At 42.8% G+C, this 18,380-nt stretch overlaps 1 protein-coding gene across 2 annotated transcripts in view; it reads right to left on the reverse strand.

Moving 5' to 3' along the window:
* Positions 1-598: 598 nt before the first annotated feature.
* Positions 599-18,380, reverse strand: part of OSBPL6 (oxysterol binding protein like 6) — a 161,835-nt gene continuing 144,053 nt past the window's right edge. For both annotated transcript variants that reach the window (XM_072121611.1, XM_072121609.1), the window contains 8 exons: positions 16,769-16,906; positions 15,361-15,424; positions 14,649-14,727; positions 10,917-11,061; positions 9,416-9,560; positions 7,198-7,324; positions 6,228-6,350; positions 599-5,293 (listed from right to left, as the gene is read on the reverse strand). In XM_072121611.1, coding sequence (XP_071977712.1) covers positions 5,185-5,293; positions 6,228-6,350; positions 7,198-7,324; positions 9,416-9,560; positions 10,917-11,061; positions 14,649-14,727; positions 15,361-15,424; positions 16,769-16,906 — 930 coding nt within the window. In that variant the 3' untranslated portion in view covers positions 599-5,184. The remainder of the gene's footprint in view (positions 5,294-6,227; positions 6,351-7,197; positions 7,325-9,415; positions 9,561-10,916; positions 11,062-14,648; positions 14,728-15,360; positions 15,425-16,768; positions 16,907-18,380) is intronic.

Here is an 18,380-nt window from a genome sequence, read left to right on the forward strand (position 1 = left end):
GTCCTCATGGTTATTTGTTACCCCTATGGCAAACAAACTATATCCATACACACAAGGTATGTCATGGGCAGTCTTCTCTCAACGCTTGGTCACACATACATTCCCGTTCTATGAATGACCACAACCCAGGATGAGTTAAACAGTGCACATAGAAGTTTATTAGAAGAACAAGCAACTGTCAGCAGCAGATTGATGTAAAGACAAGTTTACTATTACACTTCGTCAGAGAGTTGAGATAGAAAATCCTCTTCAGTAAACTCTAATTTTGCATTACCCGATGGGTCTTCATGAAAAACAAAACCAACGTCTTGAGTAAGGCTTCAGCAACATTCATTGGCAGGCTAAACCGATAAAATATACATGCAGGACGTATGTACAATACAATACATAAACGTATTGTCATCCTTTGTCACTGGAAACGTAGCTGGGCGTTGCGTGACGCGTTCTCAGGCTCAGCCTGAAGGTGCGGACAGTGTCGGTCTTACAATTTAAAGGGCATCTATCACCAGGATGAAGGATTGTATGCAAAGGAGTTTGAGGGGCTCCAGGCTCCATAGGTGTTAATGGAGCCTGGAGCCCCTTAGGCTTATTTGCATGCAGTCCCTCATCCTGGTGGTAGATGCCCTTTAAAGCACAAATGAAACAGAAGATAGAAGCAAGCGGACTATTTGGTAAGAAGGTTTATGTAGAGTACTTGTACATGGAGACCTTGCCTGATAGAATCATTAACCATTTCATCCACAAGGCATTTACTTCAAAAACATTCATCAGTCTATGGAACCTCATAGCACCATTTCTAGAGTCTCACACAAGGCTGCTTTTACTTATGGCATCTAGAAGTTAGATTATATTAATATAAAGCAATGCAAGTGATTGTGAACATGTGTACAAGTGCTTCACAATAAATTAGAATATCAGCAATTTTTTTTTTCAGTAATGCAATTCAAAAAGTCATTACAAACAAAGTGAACTTTTTCAAATGTTAATGCTTACAACCAAGGATAACCCAAATGTCATTAAGTAATGGAATAAGTAATCTAAATCACCTGCAAAAGCTTTCAAAGCATATTAAAGGGTCCCTAGTCTGGTTCAGTATGCAACACAATCAAGGGGGAAGACTGCTGACTTGACAGATGTCTAGAAGGCAGTCATTGACGAGTGATGTATCAAAGCATATTAAAAGGTCCACTAGTCTGGTTTAGTAGGTGACACAACAATGGAAATGATTGCTGACTTGACAGATGTCTAGAAGGCAGTCATTGACACACTCCACAAGGAGAATATGCCACAAAAGGTCATTGCTAAAGAAGCTGCTGTTCACAGAGGGATGTATCAAAGCATATTAATGGAAAGTGGAATGGAAGGAAAAATTGTGGTAGCTAAAGATGCACGAGCATTCAGGATAACTGCAGCCTTCATAGGATTGTTAAGACAAGGCCATTCAAAAGTTTTGGGGAGATTCACAAGGAGTGCTGGAGTCAGTGCTTCAAGAGCCGCCAAACACAGATGTATCCAGGACATGGGCTACCTTCCATGTAATAAACTTTTCCAGGCAATAGACAACGCCAGAAGCGTCATACCTGGGCCAGGGAGAAAAAAAACTGGACTGTTGCCCAGTGGCCCATTGTATGGTTTACAGATGAAAGTAAAATTGTGCATCTCTTTTGGAAATCAAGGTCCCAGAGTCTGGTGAAAGAGTGGAGAGGCCCAATACAAGCTGCCTGAGGTCTAGGGTGAACTTCCCACAATCAATGATGGTTTGGGGAGCCATGTCACCTGCTGGAGTGTTTTAGCAGGACCAAAGTCAGAGCATTCGTCTACATAAATACATGTGCAAAGTACTTGAACACGTATTAATGAAGTGTTTGTGCCACAACACAAACTCTGCATGTAAAGGGTCGTTATGCTGCCAATTTGAAAAATCCGCCATATTTACCATATGTGCTGAAAACCCAAACTCGGCTTATACTCGAGTATATACGGTATGTCCGACAGAAAACTGGTGCAAGCTTGTTAAAAAAATAACTGGTGCACTCAGTTGAAGTACAACTGGTGTATGCAGGGTGCGCCAGATTATTAAAGATTGTGTGCCGGTCTCCGGTATTCTGGCTCACTCTACACTCTGGCCCAATGGCCCAATGACTTTTGGGGTTTCCTTGGCTGTAAGCCACAATCATTAACATAATCACTTGAAAAAGTTTGCTCTGTTTGTAATGACTCTATATAATATGTGAGTTTCACTTTTTGAATTGAATTACTGAAGAAAATAATAACTTTTTTGCTGATATTCTAATTTATTGAGAAGAACTTGCTGTATATATAGGGCACCATATGCATGCATGGCGAGTAGTTAGGCCACCTCCATACGTGTCTGGTTGGTCCCGTTGCCATAAATCTAATGTGTATGACCACACTAAGGCTTCATGCGTATAACAATGGTCTTCTGTTACCGCCATATGGTGCTCCATAGAGCACTAAAGTCTCCCCTTAAAGCATTGCTAATAGTCTCATCAAGACAAACCCTCTATGAATTAAAGTTGGCCCACAAATAATTTACCGTAATTGATACGGATCTAATAGGACAGTACATCACATAAGTGGCACGGATGGGCCAGGTCTTCTAGAGCAAGGGCCGCTCTTATCTGCTTTGGCTAATGGTGACTGACCTGCTCTTTGAGGTTGGTCATTAAAGTGCATGTGGAAAGGAATTATCGTCAGGAGGTCTAGACACAGAATTGGATACTTTTTAAGTAAAAAGATTAGCATAGCCTTTAGCATGATTTTTTTTTTGCCAGTTTTCCCATAATATGTGTATGTAAATTGTAATAAAGCACATTACAAAAAAAAGTTTAGGTTTTTTAAAATCCTGGACAACCCCTGTAATCAACCGGCTTAGTATCCTGACCTTACTCCACCAGCCAGTTCTCTTTAGCTTTATACAGAGGCACTGTAAGAGGTCAGGCAAGCAATATGGCCTCTCTACATCATACATATTTTAGTGTTCTATTAAAAAGAAAGCAACAAACACAATAAACAGTCCTAAAATATATGAAAACAATAAGCTGATATAAACCCATTGGATGGAGTCTCGTTGGATAACGAAGAGGAAAGACTCCAGGCCTCAGGAGTCGAAACGTTGCCGGGGTCACTTGAATAACAGTACACAATTTTGGATGGCATCTTGGGGTGCTGATATTTTTCTCTACTTATTATATATAATCTATCTTCTCAGTACATCTATGTCTGATCTTATATTACTAGCATATGTGTATGTAACCATTTGGTTATTAGACCTAGAGATGATGTGAAGTGAAGATCATGTTCTCGCCATTGCTTCAGTGGTCAGCACATGTCCGTATGTGTTTCTATAGGCTAATACACACGCTGATGGTTTCCATGTCCTACCCAAACTCAATAACTCAGAACAGGTTCTATTCCCACCCATGTTTGTGGCTCTGGTGGTCTTTTCTGCTGTCATCGCCTTGCAAATGGTCTTTACACGCCAACAACATGAAACACAGGTCCACTGTTTGTGGTTTGTGATATGTGACGAGTTCATGTCCAGCAAATCTAGTGAATATATGCTTCAGGTCTACGGCTACTCCCGGTGTTTTTCGTTTTTGGAATTGTTCCTGGCCGGAGGTTATGGGGCCTGCTACAGCCAATGCGTTACCTCAGGTTCAAGGAGGCCACTTATTGGAAAAAGTGGGTCCTGTAACCCTTTAAAACTTTAGGCTGGGCGTAAGGCTTAAAGATCGAATCAGAAGTTAAGAGGGTTACACAGGAGACATTGCTGTATAAATATGCTTCTTTTATAAGCTAATATGTTGCTATTTAAATTGCTCTCCTTAGCAGAAAAATGTGGTTGACCCTGTAATGAAGAATTAAAATTGCCCTTCAATCAGTCCTGTGACTCTGTCCCTATAGAGGAGACACAGGACAGGAGATGGCCGCTGGTCACATGTCCACATCACATGTCCTGCAGCTGCCTGGGCAGGTCATGTGATCACCTGCATGTCAGTTGGTTGCAGTGCATCCAGTATGGCCAGTGTTGTGGTGAGACCCATCTCAGTGAGGTAATGTGCAGTGATGGCAGTTACACACATCATTATTATGGTAATAGAGCAGGGCAGTCTGTTAGATCACTACCGGTGGTAACCACAACTGTTACTGAGAACTTAGGGATTATGGGAGTTGTAGTATCCTGTGGCAGCCATCTTCGATATAACTCGTCCTACTTTAGAAAGCCCAACAAAAAATTTTGCAAATCATAAAAGCAAACTATTTAAGCTCTGGTCTGTGATTAATGACATTGAGTTTTGTTGTATTCATTTATTTATAGCATTACCAGTTATTGCAGCAGACTCTCACACAGAATACCCCTTTAATAAAACTATAGAGCTGCCACCATGCTTCTAGGGCAGAATTTGGTATCCATTGAAACATAGTACGATTTTTTTTCTGCCAGATCCATACAGAATATAATATACAAGGTATCGTAGATTTTCTTAGACTGGTTGGGGTGCTGTATAATGGCCACATGATGATAACAGTCATGTCCATTAACACTAAATCGAAGGTGGAACTTCAACTTCCTACATGATTTTATAATATTCATTTTCACAGGGTTAATAATATAACAGCAGAGTGTATTCTTATTGTCTGTGTCTATGGGCAAAAGGTTCTAAGCAGCATATTACTAGACCAGGCATATGGTACTCTACACATAAGTTACCTCTGCAGGGAATACCAGAAAGTATGGATTTTTTGCTATAATCTGAATATCTTTCCCATGGGAAAATGATTCCAGTAACAGCAAAATATCTGTGCAATTATGCTCTTTAATGGCAAATGTTCTGATCATGGAAAAGTATTGGAACATTCATTGGGATGTGAGATGTGGGGAGATGGGTGCGTCTATACCTACAGCAGCTTCAGAAGAGAAGTAAGAGGTCCATGGCTTCTATACTTCACCGAATTCCTACAAATGCAGCAAATACTCTAAATAACTCTGTATATTTTACATGTTATACAAGCAAATAGCTTCTAAAAAATGAATATAAAAGCAAATGGCAAATGATGCATCACAAAAAAAAAATATCTTGTAGCGATATGAAACTGAACTGTGCATAGATATTGAATATTCTTATAGAATGATAGGTTTAACAAATCCATATTCTAACATCACCAAAGGGTGGGTAATTCTACTTTGCTAAAACCAGGGTCCTTGCGCAGTTCCCAGTAGGTGTCATTAGAAACCCAAGTCTCCTTATTATGGGTATCAACCACCTTCCTGCAAGTAAAACATGGAAAAAGAGGGAATAAATCATTAAATCAGAGATATAACATTATAACCAGCAAATGATAACTGATGTAACGGTAAAATGGGATACGGCAATCTGCAATTAACAATGGCTGACATTTTTAAAGGGTTTGTCCTATGATAAGCATTAATTGGATATTGATATGATATGTTATTCATACGTCTGATTAGTAGGGATTCAACAACTAAGACCTCAGTGTGGCTCAGCGTGAGCTGCAATGTGGCCACCTGCAATGTGGTGACCTCAAAGGGAAACTGTCACCAGGAATGTGATGTTTAACCTGGAGTCAGGTTCCAATAGCCTATGCTGTGCTGAATTTAAAAACACCTTTGTCAGCATTCTGAATCATTTCAGTAGTTTATAAAACTTCATTTCACATTACCTGGCTCCGTGCCAGCAGCATGTGGGGTGTCTCTTGGTAGGGGCAGCTGCATCAGCATTCTTCCTCTCCTGCACACTATCACCCCCCTCCCCACCACTGCCTGCTCAATGCACATGGGGAGGGGTGAGGGAGCTGGATGAGGGTGGGGGAGAGGAGACTGACACAGGCACACAAAGACTGCACCACATACTTCTGGCAGGGAACCAGGTAATGTGAATTAAATTTGTATAAACTACTGAAATGATGCCGAATGTTGACAAAGGTGTGGCAGTCTAATCCAGGTCCAAGTTTGTAAGGTTTGAAACCCAGACTACATTTCTTAATACTGAGCAGATTTCTATAGCAGCATATGGGGAAGATTTCTTAAAAGGTCCCACCATTATAACTTATTCCATATAGTAACGGCCGATTGACCCCTTTATTATCTTCTCCACTGTTGTTGTAAAAAGCTGTAATTTGTCTCAGAATTTTTGCTTGGAGTCAGAAGATTATGGTTTATTCAAAAAAAGTCTTCTTCTTACCGGAAATATTTTGGTGTGTAGTCTATATGGTTGTCTTCTAAGTATTTTCTTCTAGTTCTCTGAAGTTCTTCTATTCGCTGTTTCTCTGCAGAGGCAGCATCGACATTCCCTTCTTCGAGCAACCTACAAAGAATTATAACCAAATCAAATGAGATGTACCATAGTTTAAAGGGGTTGTCCTCTTTAAAAGTTATAGAATTTTCCAATATACTTTTTGTATCAATTTCTCACGGTTGTCTAGATTTCTGCTTGCTGTCCTGCTATAGAAAGCTTTACAATTTTCTTCTAGTAGACAGGAATCTGTCCACAGTCACGTGATGTGACACAGGTGCATGGCTCGTAAGCATCACCCGGCTCTGATTACTCTCTGTGATACCAACAGCTGGTGCACCTGTGTAACATCACATGACCATCCACTGAAAGTAAACTGTGACGCATAACCATAGACTGACAGCAAGCAGAGATCTAGAAATCGGCGAGGAATTGAAACAAAGTATATTGTAAAACTATATAGCCCTTCATTACTCAACACAATATCAATTATTTGCAGAAAGTGGACAACCCCTTTAAGGGTGCTGAAGACCACTTCTGAAATGCCTAGTATGTATTATATCACTGTTTTCCCTACAAGTTTTCGCTGAAATCTGCATAGCACCTCTGTTATTCTTCCTAGAATAGACAACTGGGTGTTACCAGTTGGGGTGTGGCCCTACATACTCTCACATCATCTTATCAGTGTTCACCACCCTATACTATAACAAGGAGAAAGGTAATTCACAGATGTCAATTCATTAATACATTTTATGGAGCAATAATGTACCTTGCAGGGATGGTCCAAGGTAGAGATTCTAAAGAAAATTATTCTGAATATTTATGTAATGGGTAATATTAAAAGTAGTCAGGAGAGATGAAGGCTCCAATTTAAGAGTCATGGAATCCAAACTTTATAGGAAATAAAACAAATTCTTACCTCTGGTCCGGCCGGAATCTCGCATCGGTCTTTGGAAGGAATTCCTTCATCACTGGATCCAGGTCATTCAGTTCAATGGCGAATCTTGTGAAGCCGTAATAGAGTTCATAGTTGGTTGGCATGGAACCTTGTAGAAACAGGATAATATCCAATATTATACATATCATTATCATAATATTAATTAAATGAATATTGTTAAAATACTTTAATTCTAGCTGGAATATAGACAGATTCAGGAAATTAAGGGATATAGGGTTACAAAAAAAAAGTCATACAGGTTACAAAAACTTTAGTTAATAAAAGTTTCCACTTTTGTTTTGTAAATCCACATAATTTGTATTAATAAAGCAAAGATGGCTGACCTGACTGTTTTTTTAAAAAAAAGATATTTATTGGGCACTCACTAATTTTAATGGGACAAGCAACTTACTAATTATAAATGGGGTTTGTGCAGGCCTTCCCCTAGCAGACCTATGACCCCCACGCCATATGCCTCCTCACTATTCAGCACTTTATGCCATGTGACCTGGCTTTAAGTTAAATGGTAGGTTCCCTGTAATGGTTGTATCCTGCGATCACAACAGCATTCAGCTGCCCAGCGCTTAGATAAAATTTGGTGCTGGGTGTAGACATTTGTAAAGTGAGAAGGAACAGGTGGCTCAGGACTCACATTTTAACAACTAGTGGAGCTTACAATAACTAAATAAAAAATTGCAATGGTTAGGAAACTCTGCCTGCCTGCCTGGCTTTGCCATATTGTGCTATCTATTAGGCTCTGCTGAACATATTCACGTGGTACAACTTTAACCACTGAATAGAACAGGGGATAGAATCAGAGGTAGCCGGTCTCTTCCCAACATCCTGCATTGTCTGCCTCTTTTTAATGTATGCCCTTATGGGAACCCTCTCAATCTGGATACTTGATAAATTATAGCTTTTTTAGGATATGATCCCCTAGAACAAAGATGTCAGTTACCGAAATTATCGGACAAGAGTCATCTCCCAAACTAATCATGCATATAGACACTGCTACAATAGGCAAGGAAAAAACCTAAAAAATAGTTGAAGGACTACATATTGATCACCGGTTCTCCACATCTAGGAATTGAACAAATGGCCAAATGTATGGAACAAATGTATATTTTCTTTTAGACCTGGCTCTGATATGATGCTCTGATTAGTAATTCATTTTATGGGAACAGGGTAAATCTGCTATATAATGGGGCAAATTTACTTACCCGGTCCTGTCGCGATCCTGCAGTGTGTTGTCCAACGTGGATTCGGGTCTGCCACGGTTCACTAAGCTCGTGCGCCCGAGTTTCTGAGCTGAGGTCCGCCGAAGTTCACCTGCTTCTTCCCGGTGCTTGTAAGTGCGTGTCTTGCGTCACAATTCTAAATGTTAAATCTTGCGCGTTGTCCGATTCCGTCGGGTTGTCCAATGGCCCGCCCCCCGATTTCTGTCGTGTGCAAACTGGCGCCAATGCGCCAAAATCCGATCGCGTTCGCCAAAATCCCGGGGCAATTTGGTGCAAAACGGAAATTGTAGGGAAACCCGACGAAAATGCGTCAGACAGACCCTTAGTATTTTAGCCCCATTATGTCCATTCTCAGGCTCATGCCATCGAAAGGGGTTTTCCACACAAAAATTATTCATAACATATCTATGGAACTGGTCCTCAGATTGGTGGGAGTCCAACACCCTCCACCCCCCACAAATCAACTGTTCTCAGCAGCTGATAATCAGAGAATGGGATAGGAAGTAGATAGCACCATCCTCTGTGGTGGCTGATCTGTGGCACGGACATTGAGATCCCATTCGAATACATGGAAGTTGTTCTGTAGTAACCTAGTCTCACCACTACACAGAGCATGGAGCTGTCTGCTTTACTTCCCTGCTGAACTGTTGATCTTGATGTTTGACAATCTGATATTATAGTTTCATAGCGGAGAAGGTTGGAAAAAGAGACAGGTCCATCAATTCCAACCTATAAACCTTAGTGTTGATCCAGAGAAAGGCAAAAAATCACAAGGCTGATGCCAAATCAGGGAAAATTTCTTCTCGACCACAAAAAAAGAGGTCAAGCAACATCAAGAAAGATCACATATATCATATTGTGTATTCTGTGTATATATTATCATTATTTCAGTCTGGCAGACCTCCGTTAGTCATCAATGCCATAATATAACGGTGTACACTATTTTAGTTGTGTAGTTGTACCTGGCCTCCATATGCATTTTGCTGCGGGGGCATCACCACAGTACAAGGCGTCGTGCCACTTCCCGAACAGTCGATGCACCACTTTTCCTTCTTGATCCATGACTACTCCATGAATCTCATTCACATTAGAGCTCCAATAATTTCCCTGGTAGAGAAAGAAACCACATTTATTTCCACACTGTAGCAATGATCAGATAATTTAGGAGCCTGTAATGGAAACTGATAACTTGAGGTTCCATTCCCCATTGACTTCCATGTATGGAAGGTACTGGGCCCAACGTTACAATTTCATTTAAACATAAAAGACGTGGACTATTTTTTCTGCTATTTGATAACGGAAGGGAAAATGGATCCTCTGGGCCAGGTGTGAACGGAGCCTAATTCTGAAACATAATTGTTATATTAAGGGAGTTATCCAGGGAAACACGGATGCACACTATTAAAATAAACTCACTAATAGAATCTATTTACTAATGTATGTTTAGTTTCCTAGATCTATGGTTTCTTCAATTGAGTCCATGGCACAAGTAGCATCACTGGACCACTTGCTATGATATCATGGCCTAAGATGATATAACAAAGAGGAGGGATGTGTTCACGCCTACTAGTGTGAAAAAATCACTGTAAAGGGTTGGTTACTCTGTAGTCAGAGGCAGTGATGGAGGGGTGGCCCGAGTTGGAAAGGGAGACTGTGGTGAGGAGTCCGTCCTACTAACAGCAAATTTGGCTGAGATAATAGCAGCAGCAGAACTTGGCTCCCTGAATGAGTAGACGTAGCTTGAAAAATTGGGCCACACATAAAGGGCAGTTCTCTTCAACCTTAAAGGACCTCTACTTACTAATGGTATACTAATATATTGATATTTACTATTTGGTATAATGTTATTTACTAATGGTATACTGCCCAAACTTCCTAGTTCTTTATGCTTTGGCAGGTGGGCTGGGGAGAGATTTTTTAAAAAAAACAAACCGTTACTCTCCTTCTCCGCCACTCCCGATGTGCTGTGCCAATACCTCTCCAGGCCGTGCCCTGAGTTTATTCATGGGGGCACGGAAGCTGTGCTGAGTTTAGCTTCCAGCTGGCCAAGGTTATCCCCATATTTCAGCGCATGATATAGTGCTGGGAATGGGGACGGGTGTGTGACTGGCCAGACACCTGGGGTGGTCGGAAGCTGAACAAAGCGCAGGTTCCGTGCCCCTATAAACAAACAGGGCATGGTCTAGAGACGGCAGGAACGGAAACAGGTGGACGTGGCGGCCATCTCGGTGGCCAGCGCAGCTTCTGTGCCCCTGTAAAAAAACAAGGGCACAGCCCAGAGAGACGGCAGCTCGGAACACCGGGAGCAACGGAGGAGGTGAGTACAGCTTTGTTTTTTTAAGAATGCCTCCCTAGACGCTAGCAGAGTTTTGAAAACAGTCGGACAACCCCTTTAAGGCAAGGGAGAGGTTTAAGCTCTGAGGTAACCCCTTTAAATATTACAATTGTAAGATACGGCCTTACCTTGATGAATGTCATCTTACACGTAGAAACGCTGTTCTTTGTATTACGAATGGTGATCTCGCCGTAATGTTCGATCCATCTTCTACCGCTGAGGATGTTGTGTATGCAGGTTGTAACTTTATTCCACACATAGCAATCTCCATACCTACAAATCAATCCCATAAAGCAAAGGTTTATTCAGCACGTACACCATGAGGCTTATTATGGCTTTTATTGTCCTTCTGCTCAGACAAGACAATACAAGAGTAATTGTGCGCGTCCAATAGACTCCTGACCAATCGACTGTTTTATTACCGGATTGTACAGATGAATTGAAAAGATCTGACAGCCCTGTGTATTCAATATTTTTCAACTAACAGTTGCCATACAAAATTGATGGAGTGGTTTGCACTAACATTTGTAAAAAGCACGTCATTTGATGTATTAGTCACATTTTAAAATCATTTGGTCTACCATTTGCTTACAATAAAAAATTAAAACAAACCTAAAAACAATGTCAACTTTTCAAAGATGATAAGTGCTAATAAGAATTTTTGTGCACAACTATGGTGTATATCATGATCTGCAATTTGTTGAAAGGATACGTCAGGAGTATCCTGAAGTATTGAACAGACATTTCCCACTGTATATGTTTCCCGCTGCCTCCTCTCCCTGGGTGCGCGATGTACAAGCGAACATCATCCGGTGATTGCCTGCTAAAAATGTTGAAGGTGTTTCCCCAGTGATGTCAGTGTCCTTGTATGGGACCTCCCTCACGCATAGTGTATTCGCTCAGCAGAGGCCGGGAGAAAATGAAGTACTGCTGCATCCGCTCATGCTTTTTGCACAGTATACAATGTGTTCTGGCGAGACAGAGGCAAAAATGAGAGCGAATATGTTTGGAGTTCCCTCACATATACCCTCAATGTATACATAAAACAAGAGGTGAACCTAGCCTAAAACTTACTAGGGAAGGCAAAGATAATAGCTTAGGAACGGTGACGTGACAAGGGAGAAATGTGGCTCATATTGCTGAACATCTCAAACATTTGCTTGAGTGCAGGGCGATCGACATGAATAGTCATCATTTCTCCATTTCTGCCAATAACCCACAGTATAATGCCAGGAGGCGACAGAGCAGTGAGCTTCATCTCCACAGCAGAAATCCCTTGTTCAGATTTACGGTGCATGTGAATGTCACCAGCTGGAGGGATAATTAGGAAGGTGGAGATTAGCGATAATTAGCTGGAATCAGCCGTCTCCGCGTGTTGTACTCAGCGCATTCAGGAAATCTATCATGTAAATATTTGTATTCTGCTGAAGACAGATTGAAGCTTGCGGTGCAGCCTAGTACTATACAACGTGGCCAATGTGCCAAAATAGTGCAAATATACTGCAAAACACTTCCTACATGACATAAGGAAGCTGAACCCCAAATATGGACAACCGCTTTGCACGCATTAACAAGAAGGCAGGGCGAGGTCTGCCTAAGACGCCACCCTGCAACCCAGGTTTGGGTGAGCGATTCTGCCCAGGGATGACACCTTCCAAATAGACAAAAATGGCGTCTTTAAGATGCACATACACTCATTTAGGAGAGTAGTGCCCTGTAGTATGAAAGAGGAGGCTGACTTGTATGGATCTACTGGGCACCCCATCTCTCTATGGATGCAGGCTCCACCATACCTCCTAACCATCTCAGTTTCGTCAGGACAGTCCCGGTCTCTCCCCAGCATTGTCCTGCCTCCTCCCGGTCCCATACATCAGAACTGCAGTGAAGCTGAAGCATCAGGCCAGGGAAGGCGGTGTCAGCCCCTGCTACCTCTTCACATGATGTCTGAAGGGGTCATGTGAGGAACTCCTGCAGGTGGAGGAGGCTGGATGACAGGAGACTACAGGGGGAGGCTGGAGGACAGGAGACTACAGGGGGAGTCTGGAGGACAGGAGACTACAGGGGGAGGCTGGAGGACAGGAGACTACAGGGGGAGGCTGGAGGACAGGAGACTACAGGGGGAGGCTGGAGGACAGGAGACTACAGGGGGAGGCTGGAGGACAGGAGACTACAGGGGAAGGCTGGAGGACAGGAGACTACAGGGGGAGGCTGGAGGACAGCAGCAGGAGGAGGCTGGAGGACAGCAGACGATAGGAGGAGCTTGGAAGTCAGTAGGTTGCAGGAGGAGGCTGGAGGTCCCGAGGCTGCAGGAGGAGGCTGGGGGTCAGTAGGCTGCAGGAGGAGGCTGCAGGAGGAGGCTGGAGGTCAGTAGGCTGCAGGAGGAGGCTGGAGGTCAGTAGGCTGCAGGAGGAGGCTGGAGGACAGGAGACTACAGGAGGAGGCTGGAGGACAGGAGACTACAGGAGAAGGCTGGAGGTCAATAGGCTGCAGGAGATGGCTGGAGGACAGGAGACTACAGTAGGAGGCTGGAGACCAGGAGGCTACAGGAGGAGGCTGGAGGCCAGGAGGCTACAGGAGGAGGCTGGAGGAGAGGAGACTATAGGAGGAGGCTGGAGGTCAGTAGGTTGCAGGAGGAGGCTGGAGGTCAGTAGGCAGCAGGAGGAGGCTGGAGGACAGGAGAATACAGGAGGAGCCTGGAGGACAGGAGACTACAGGAGAAGGCTGGAGGTCAATAGGCTGCAGGAGATGGCTGGAGGACAGGAGACTACAGGAGGAGGCTGGAGGACAGGAGACTACAGGAGGAGGCTGGAGGACAGGAGACGATAGGAGGAGGCTGGAAGTCAGTAGGTTTCAGGAGGAGGCTGGAGGTCAGTAGGCTGCAGGAGGAGGCTGGGGGTCAGTAGGCTGCAGGAGGAGGCTGGAGGTCAGTAGGCTGCAGGAGGAGGCTGGAGGTCAGTAGGCTGCAGGAGGAGGCTGGAGGACAGGAGACTACAGGAGGAGCCTGGAGGACAGGAGACTACAGGAGGAGGCTGGAGGACAGGAGACTACAGGAGGAGGCTGGAGGACAGGAGACTACAGGAGGAGCCTGGAGGACAGGAGACTACAAGAGGAGCCTGGAGGACAGGAGACTACAGGAGGAGCCTGGAGGACAGGATACTACAGGAGGAGCCTGGAGGACAGGAGACTACAGGAGAAGGCTAGAGGTCAATAGGCTGCAGGAGATGGCTGGAGGACAGGAGACTACAGGAGGAGGCTGGAGGACAGGAGACTACAGGAGGAAGCTGGAGGACAGGAGACCACAGGAGGAGGCTGGAGGACAGGAGACCACAGGAGGAGGCTGGAGGACAGGAGACCACAGGAGGAGGCTGGAGGACAGAAGGCTACAGGCGGAGGCTGGAGGACAGGAGACTACAGGCGGAGGCTGGAGGGCAGGAGACTACAGGAGGAGGCTGGAGGGCAGGAGACTACAGGAGGAGGCTGGAGGGCAGGAGACTACAGGAGGAGGCTGGATGGCAGGAGCTACATGAGGAGGCTGGAGGACAGGAGGCCACAGGAGGAGGGTGGAGGACAGGAGGCTACAGGACAAGAGGCTAGAGGTGGAGGCTGGAAGACAGGAGCTACAGGAGGAGTACTTGTCGCACCGCTATATACTTTTTCTGCACGCTTTTGTTGTGATTTTATGGTTTATATGTATTGGGGGGATGCATTTTTTCTTATCTGCCTAGGGCACCTAAATCCCTTGTCCCAGCCATTCAAGAAGGAATTTAGTTATAGCCAAAGTCCAGAAGACTCTGGATGTGTCTTATGAGACAGTTTCGGGAATACTGATAGATGATGTACATAAATACGGTGTAACCTACTTTGGAAGGGTAACATTCACTGTTCCGAAAGGCAATATTTCCATGGATTTTCCCCAAAATTTGTTTTTCCATCTGACATCTGAAAATCAAAATTCCCAGTAAAAAACTCAATGTAAAAATAAAAAGACTTCATAATGTAAATATTAGTATTTGTATTATTGTACAGTTATAAAATATCTTGAATGTCAAACATCTGGAACAAATGGCAACATTTCTATAATGTGTAAAAGAAGCAATGGAGCCCTTAAAAGAGTCAAACCATCTGTATCTTTGTATCTTTATTTATATCTGCAGTTGAGGAGTAAAATTGACTTAAATCTTTCTATTTCGATATATAGGGCCAATTGGCCAATGGGCACATAAATATGGAGATAAGGTATATAAATAGAGTAACTAGTCAGTATACTGCAAGCTCTGATGCTCCCTCTAGTAGTGGCTGCAGTCACTTAGAATGATGGGTTTACGCTGACGATTTGGAGCATTCTATCAGAAAAACAAAGCTGTGAGCACTAAAATGTTCATTTCAACTTGGTGTAACCAGCTGAGCAGCTGGTATCGATAAGGATCATGAATAGTCATTACGAACAGATAAAATGGATGAACTATGAGTTGACGCTCAAACTTTATCCTTTTTAAATTAATCTATAATAAACCTATAAAACCAAGATACTTTCCTATTATTGTTCATAAATAGTCTTGAAATCACCATTACCTTGCCAGAAGACAAAATTCTTTGATTCACAGTGACAGGCAGAAATAGGGGGGTGATGGCTAACCTGAAAAATACAAGATATTTTTACAATGGATTTCACAATGAGTTTTTGATGCATCCCCATAGACGTGAATTGTAAATTGTACATAATTATGTACAGGCATATGCGGGGACATTTCGGTCATCAAAATATGCTGATCCACTAAAAATTGGCGCATTTTCCTGGCATAAACTAAAGTTAAAGTTTCAGTCTTTAGTCAGATTTATTGTTCACAATTAGACACTTTAATAAATCTGGCACAGTTGAACATTGCCCGTCTTTTAGATACTTTTGATAAATATGCCCCAGTTCAAATGGAACCCCATATTAGGTTTTTCATGAAAGTTTGAGAAAATCGAAACATGGGATCCAGCAGAAAAACTCCACCAAAACCGATGTTTGATTTAAAGTAAATGATTAGAGATTGCTCAAATCTTATGTATGAATTATTATACTATGAAGTTCAAGTTTTAAGGGTTTATAAAGTTCAAGTTTAAAGGGAGCCCATCATTAGCAATTGGCCTAATAAACAACTACCAGTATATTGTCAGGTAGCATAACCCCTCATAGTTTTTTTTCTTGTATGGCCCAGGGTGGTGGCATCGTCTAAAAAAATCTACTTTGAAGTGAGATGTAAATTGGTTGGATAAAGTCAAGGAGGCGGAGAGATTAACACTGAAGTCAAGGTAGGGAGCTCTGAACACCTTCTCCCCTGTGATTGACATCATTCATTGGACTTCAGGAGATCTGGTTAGTGATGTCTCTGGATCTAGGACCAATTACAGTGAAAGGGCTTTCTGAGGAAGAGAGAGTTTGACTTCAGTGTTAAAATCTCCGCCTCCTTGACTTCATACAACCATAATCTCACTTCAAAGCGGATTTTCTGGATGATGCGACCACACTGGGTTATGAAAGAAATATGATCTGGAAGGTGTTCAGCTGCTTGACAACATACAGGTAGTGGTTTATTAGGTATATTTCTGCTGACAGGTTCTCTTTAATGAAGAGGTTACTTTATGGTTCAATAAACTTTATTTAAAAAATGCACATAATAGACAAAGAGAAAGAGGAGGAAGCCCACGTGATTGGAAGATGTTTGGGTCGCAGACCAATATTAGGAAAACAGAAAATGATCATGCCTAGGGGGTCATTTGGAGCCAGTTCGAGAAGGAAGGGGAATTCCTAAAGAGGATCCAACTTGGATCAAGTATTGTGGTACATATCTAGCAGATTTCTATCAAGAGCTCTAAGTTCCTCCATACTCAAGTTCAATGTACATTAATGCTAGAAATGCAACAATTCTGATCAGGAAGACGTGCACTTTAAGGACTTTAACTGTTAAAATCTGGTGTCACTGATCAACTTCACCTGTTCTGAAAAAAATCGAAATCCTTTGTCCTCTCTTATACATTCATAAGTCTCACCGAGCACAGGGTTGAAAGGCTTGCTCCCGGCTCGGTAATATGTGGCAGCGTATCCTGAGACTGCGAATGCAGCAATAAGGGCCTAAAAGAAATAGTAAAGAGTTATAACCATGTCAGTATTCTGAGATACTTCAAGGGAACCTCCACCTAGAAAACTACCGTAGTGCGCTGCAATAGAGCAGCATAGTATCCTTGATCATTTGAATATTTCCCTTATGCAAATTCATCACTTCCTTCTTAACTTACATTAATCTATAGTGTTTTGTTTTGTTATGCACCAGGTATGTGAACATTTTATTCCGAACATATAGGAAGAATTTTGTTCTTTATACCAGTGTTTGAGCAATATGAAAGAATTTTTAAAATTTAGGACCAGGCCTTATTAACTTTAGACATTTGTTCACAGATATGACTGAGGATAAGTTGAGAGGGTAGGACAGTGATGGGGAACCTTTTAGACACAGAGTGCCCAAACTACAACCAAAACCGACTTTTATGTCGCAAAGTGCCCAGATGACAATTTAAGCAGTAACTAGAGATGAGCGAACATACTCGTCCGAGCTTGATGCTCGATCGAGCATTAGCGTACTCGTAACTGCTCGTTGCTCGGACGAGTATTTCGCCCGCTCGAGAAAATGGCAGCTCCCGCCGTTTTGCTTTTTGGCGGCCAGAAACAGAGCCAATCACAAGCCAGGAGACTCTGCACTCCACCCAGCATGACGTGGTACCCTTACACGTCGATAGCAGTGGTTGGCTGGCCAGATCAGGTGACCCTGGGATAGACTAGCCGCTGCCCGCGCTGCTCGGATCATTCTCTGTCTGGATGCCGCTAGGGAGAGAGCTGCTGCTGGTCAGGGAAAGCGTTAGGGTGTTCTATTAGCTTACTGTTAGGCAGGAGTGATTCTACAACAGCCCTTCTTAGGGCTACAATAACGTTATCCTTTTTTTTTTATTTGCTTGTGGCTGGGCTTGCTGGCACTAGTAGTGTGGTAGTAGTACCATATTGTGAGGAATTAGCAGGGGGACTTGCTACCGTTGTGTTTAGCTCTTAGTGACACACATATCCACCTCAAACACCAAAGTGGGAAAATTTATTAGGGGTTTGATTTCAATTAGGCACAGTCTGCCAGTTTCTTTTTATTTTACGTTTATTTTTTTCATAACTCAGCGTCATCTCATCTGGCATAGTAGTGTGCTTTAATACTTGGCTAGAAAATAGCCATAGGAGAATCCAAATGGCTTACTTACGCCTACAGTAGCGTTATATATATTTGATTTCTGGTTGATCTGCTGGTGGCTGTAGTTGTTGCAGTGCATCTACTAGCAAATTGTGAGCAATTTGGAGTGAGACTTGCGACCACTGTGTTTTGCGCTTAGTGACGCACATATCCATCGCAAAGACCGAAGTGGGAAAATTTATTAGGGCCCGGGGTTGGATTTCAAATAGGCACAGTCTGCCATTTCCTTTTTTATTTTACGTTTATTTTTTTCATAACTCAGCGTCATCTCATCTGGCATAGTAGTGTGCTTTAATACTTGGCTAGAAAATAGCCATA

Source organism: Engystomops pustulosus, chromosome 8 (genome assembly GCF_040894005.1).
Source record: "Engystomops pustulosus chromosome 8, aEngPut4.maternal, whole genome shotgun sequence".
Taxonomy (NCBI): domain Eukaryota; kingdom Metazoa; phylum Chordata; class Amphibia; order Anura; family Leptodactylidae; genus Engystomops; species Engystomops pustulosus.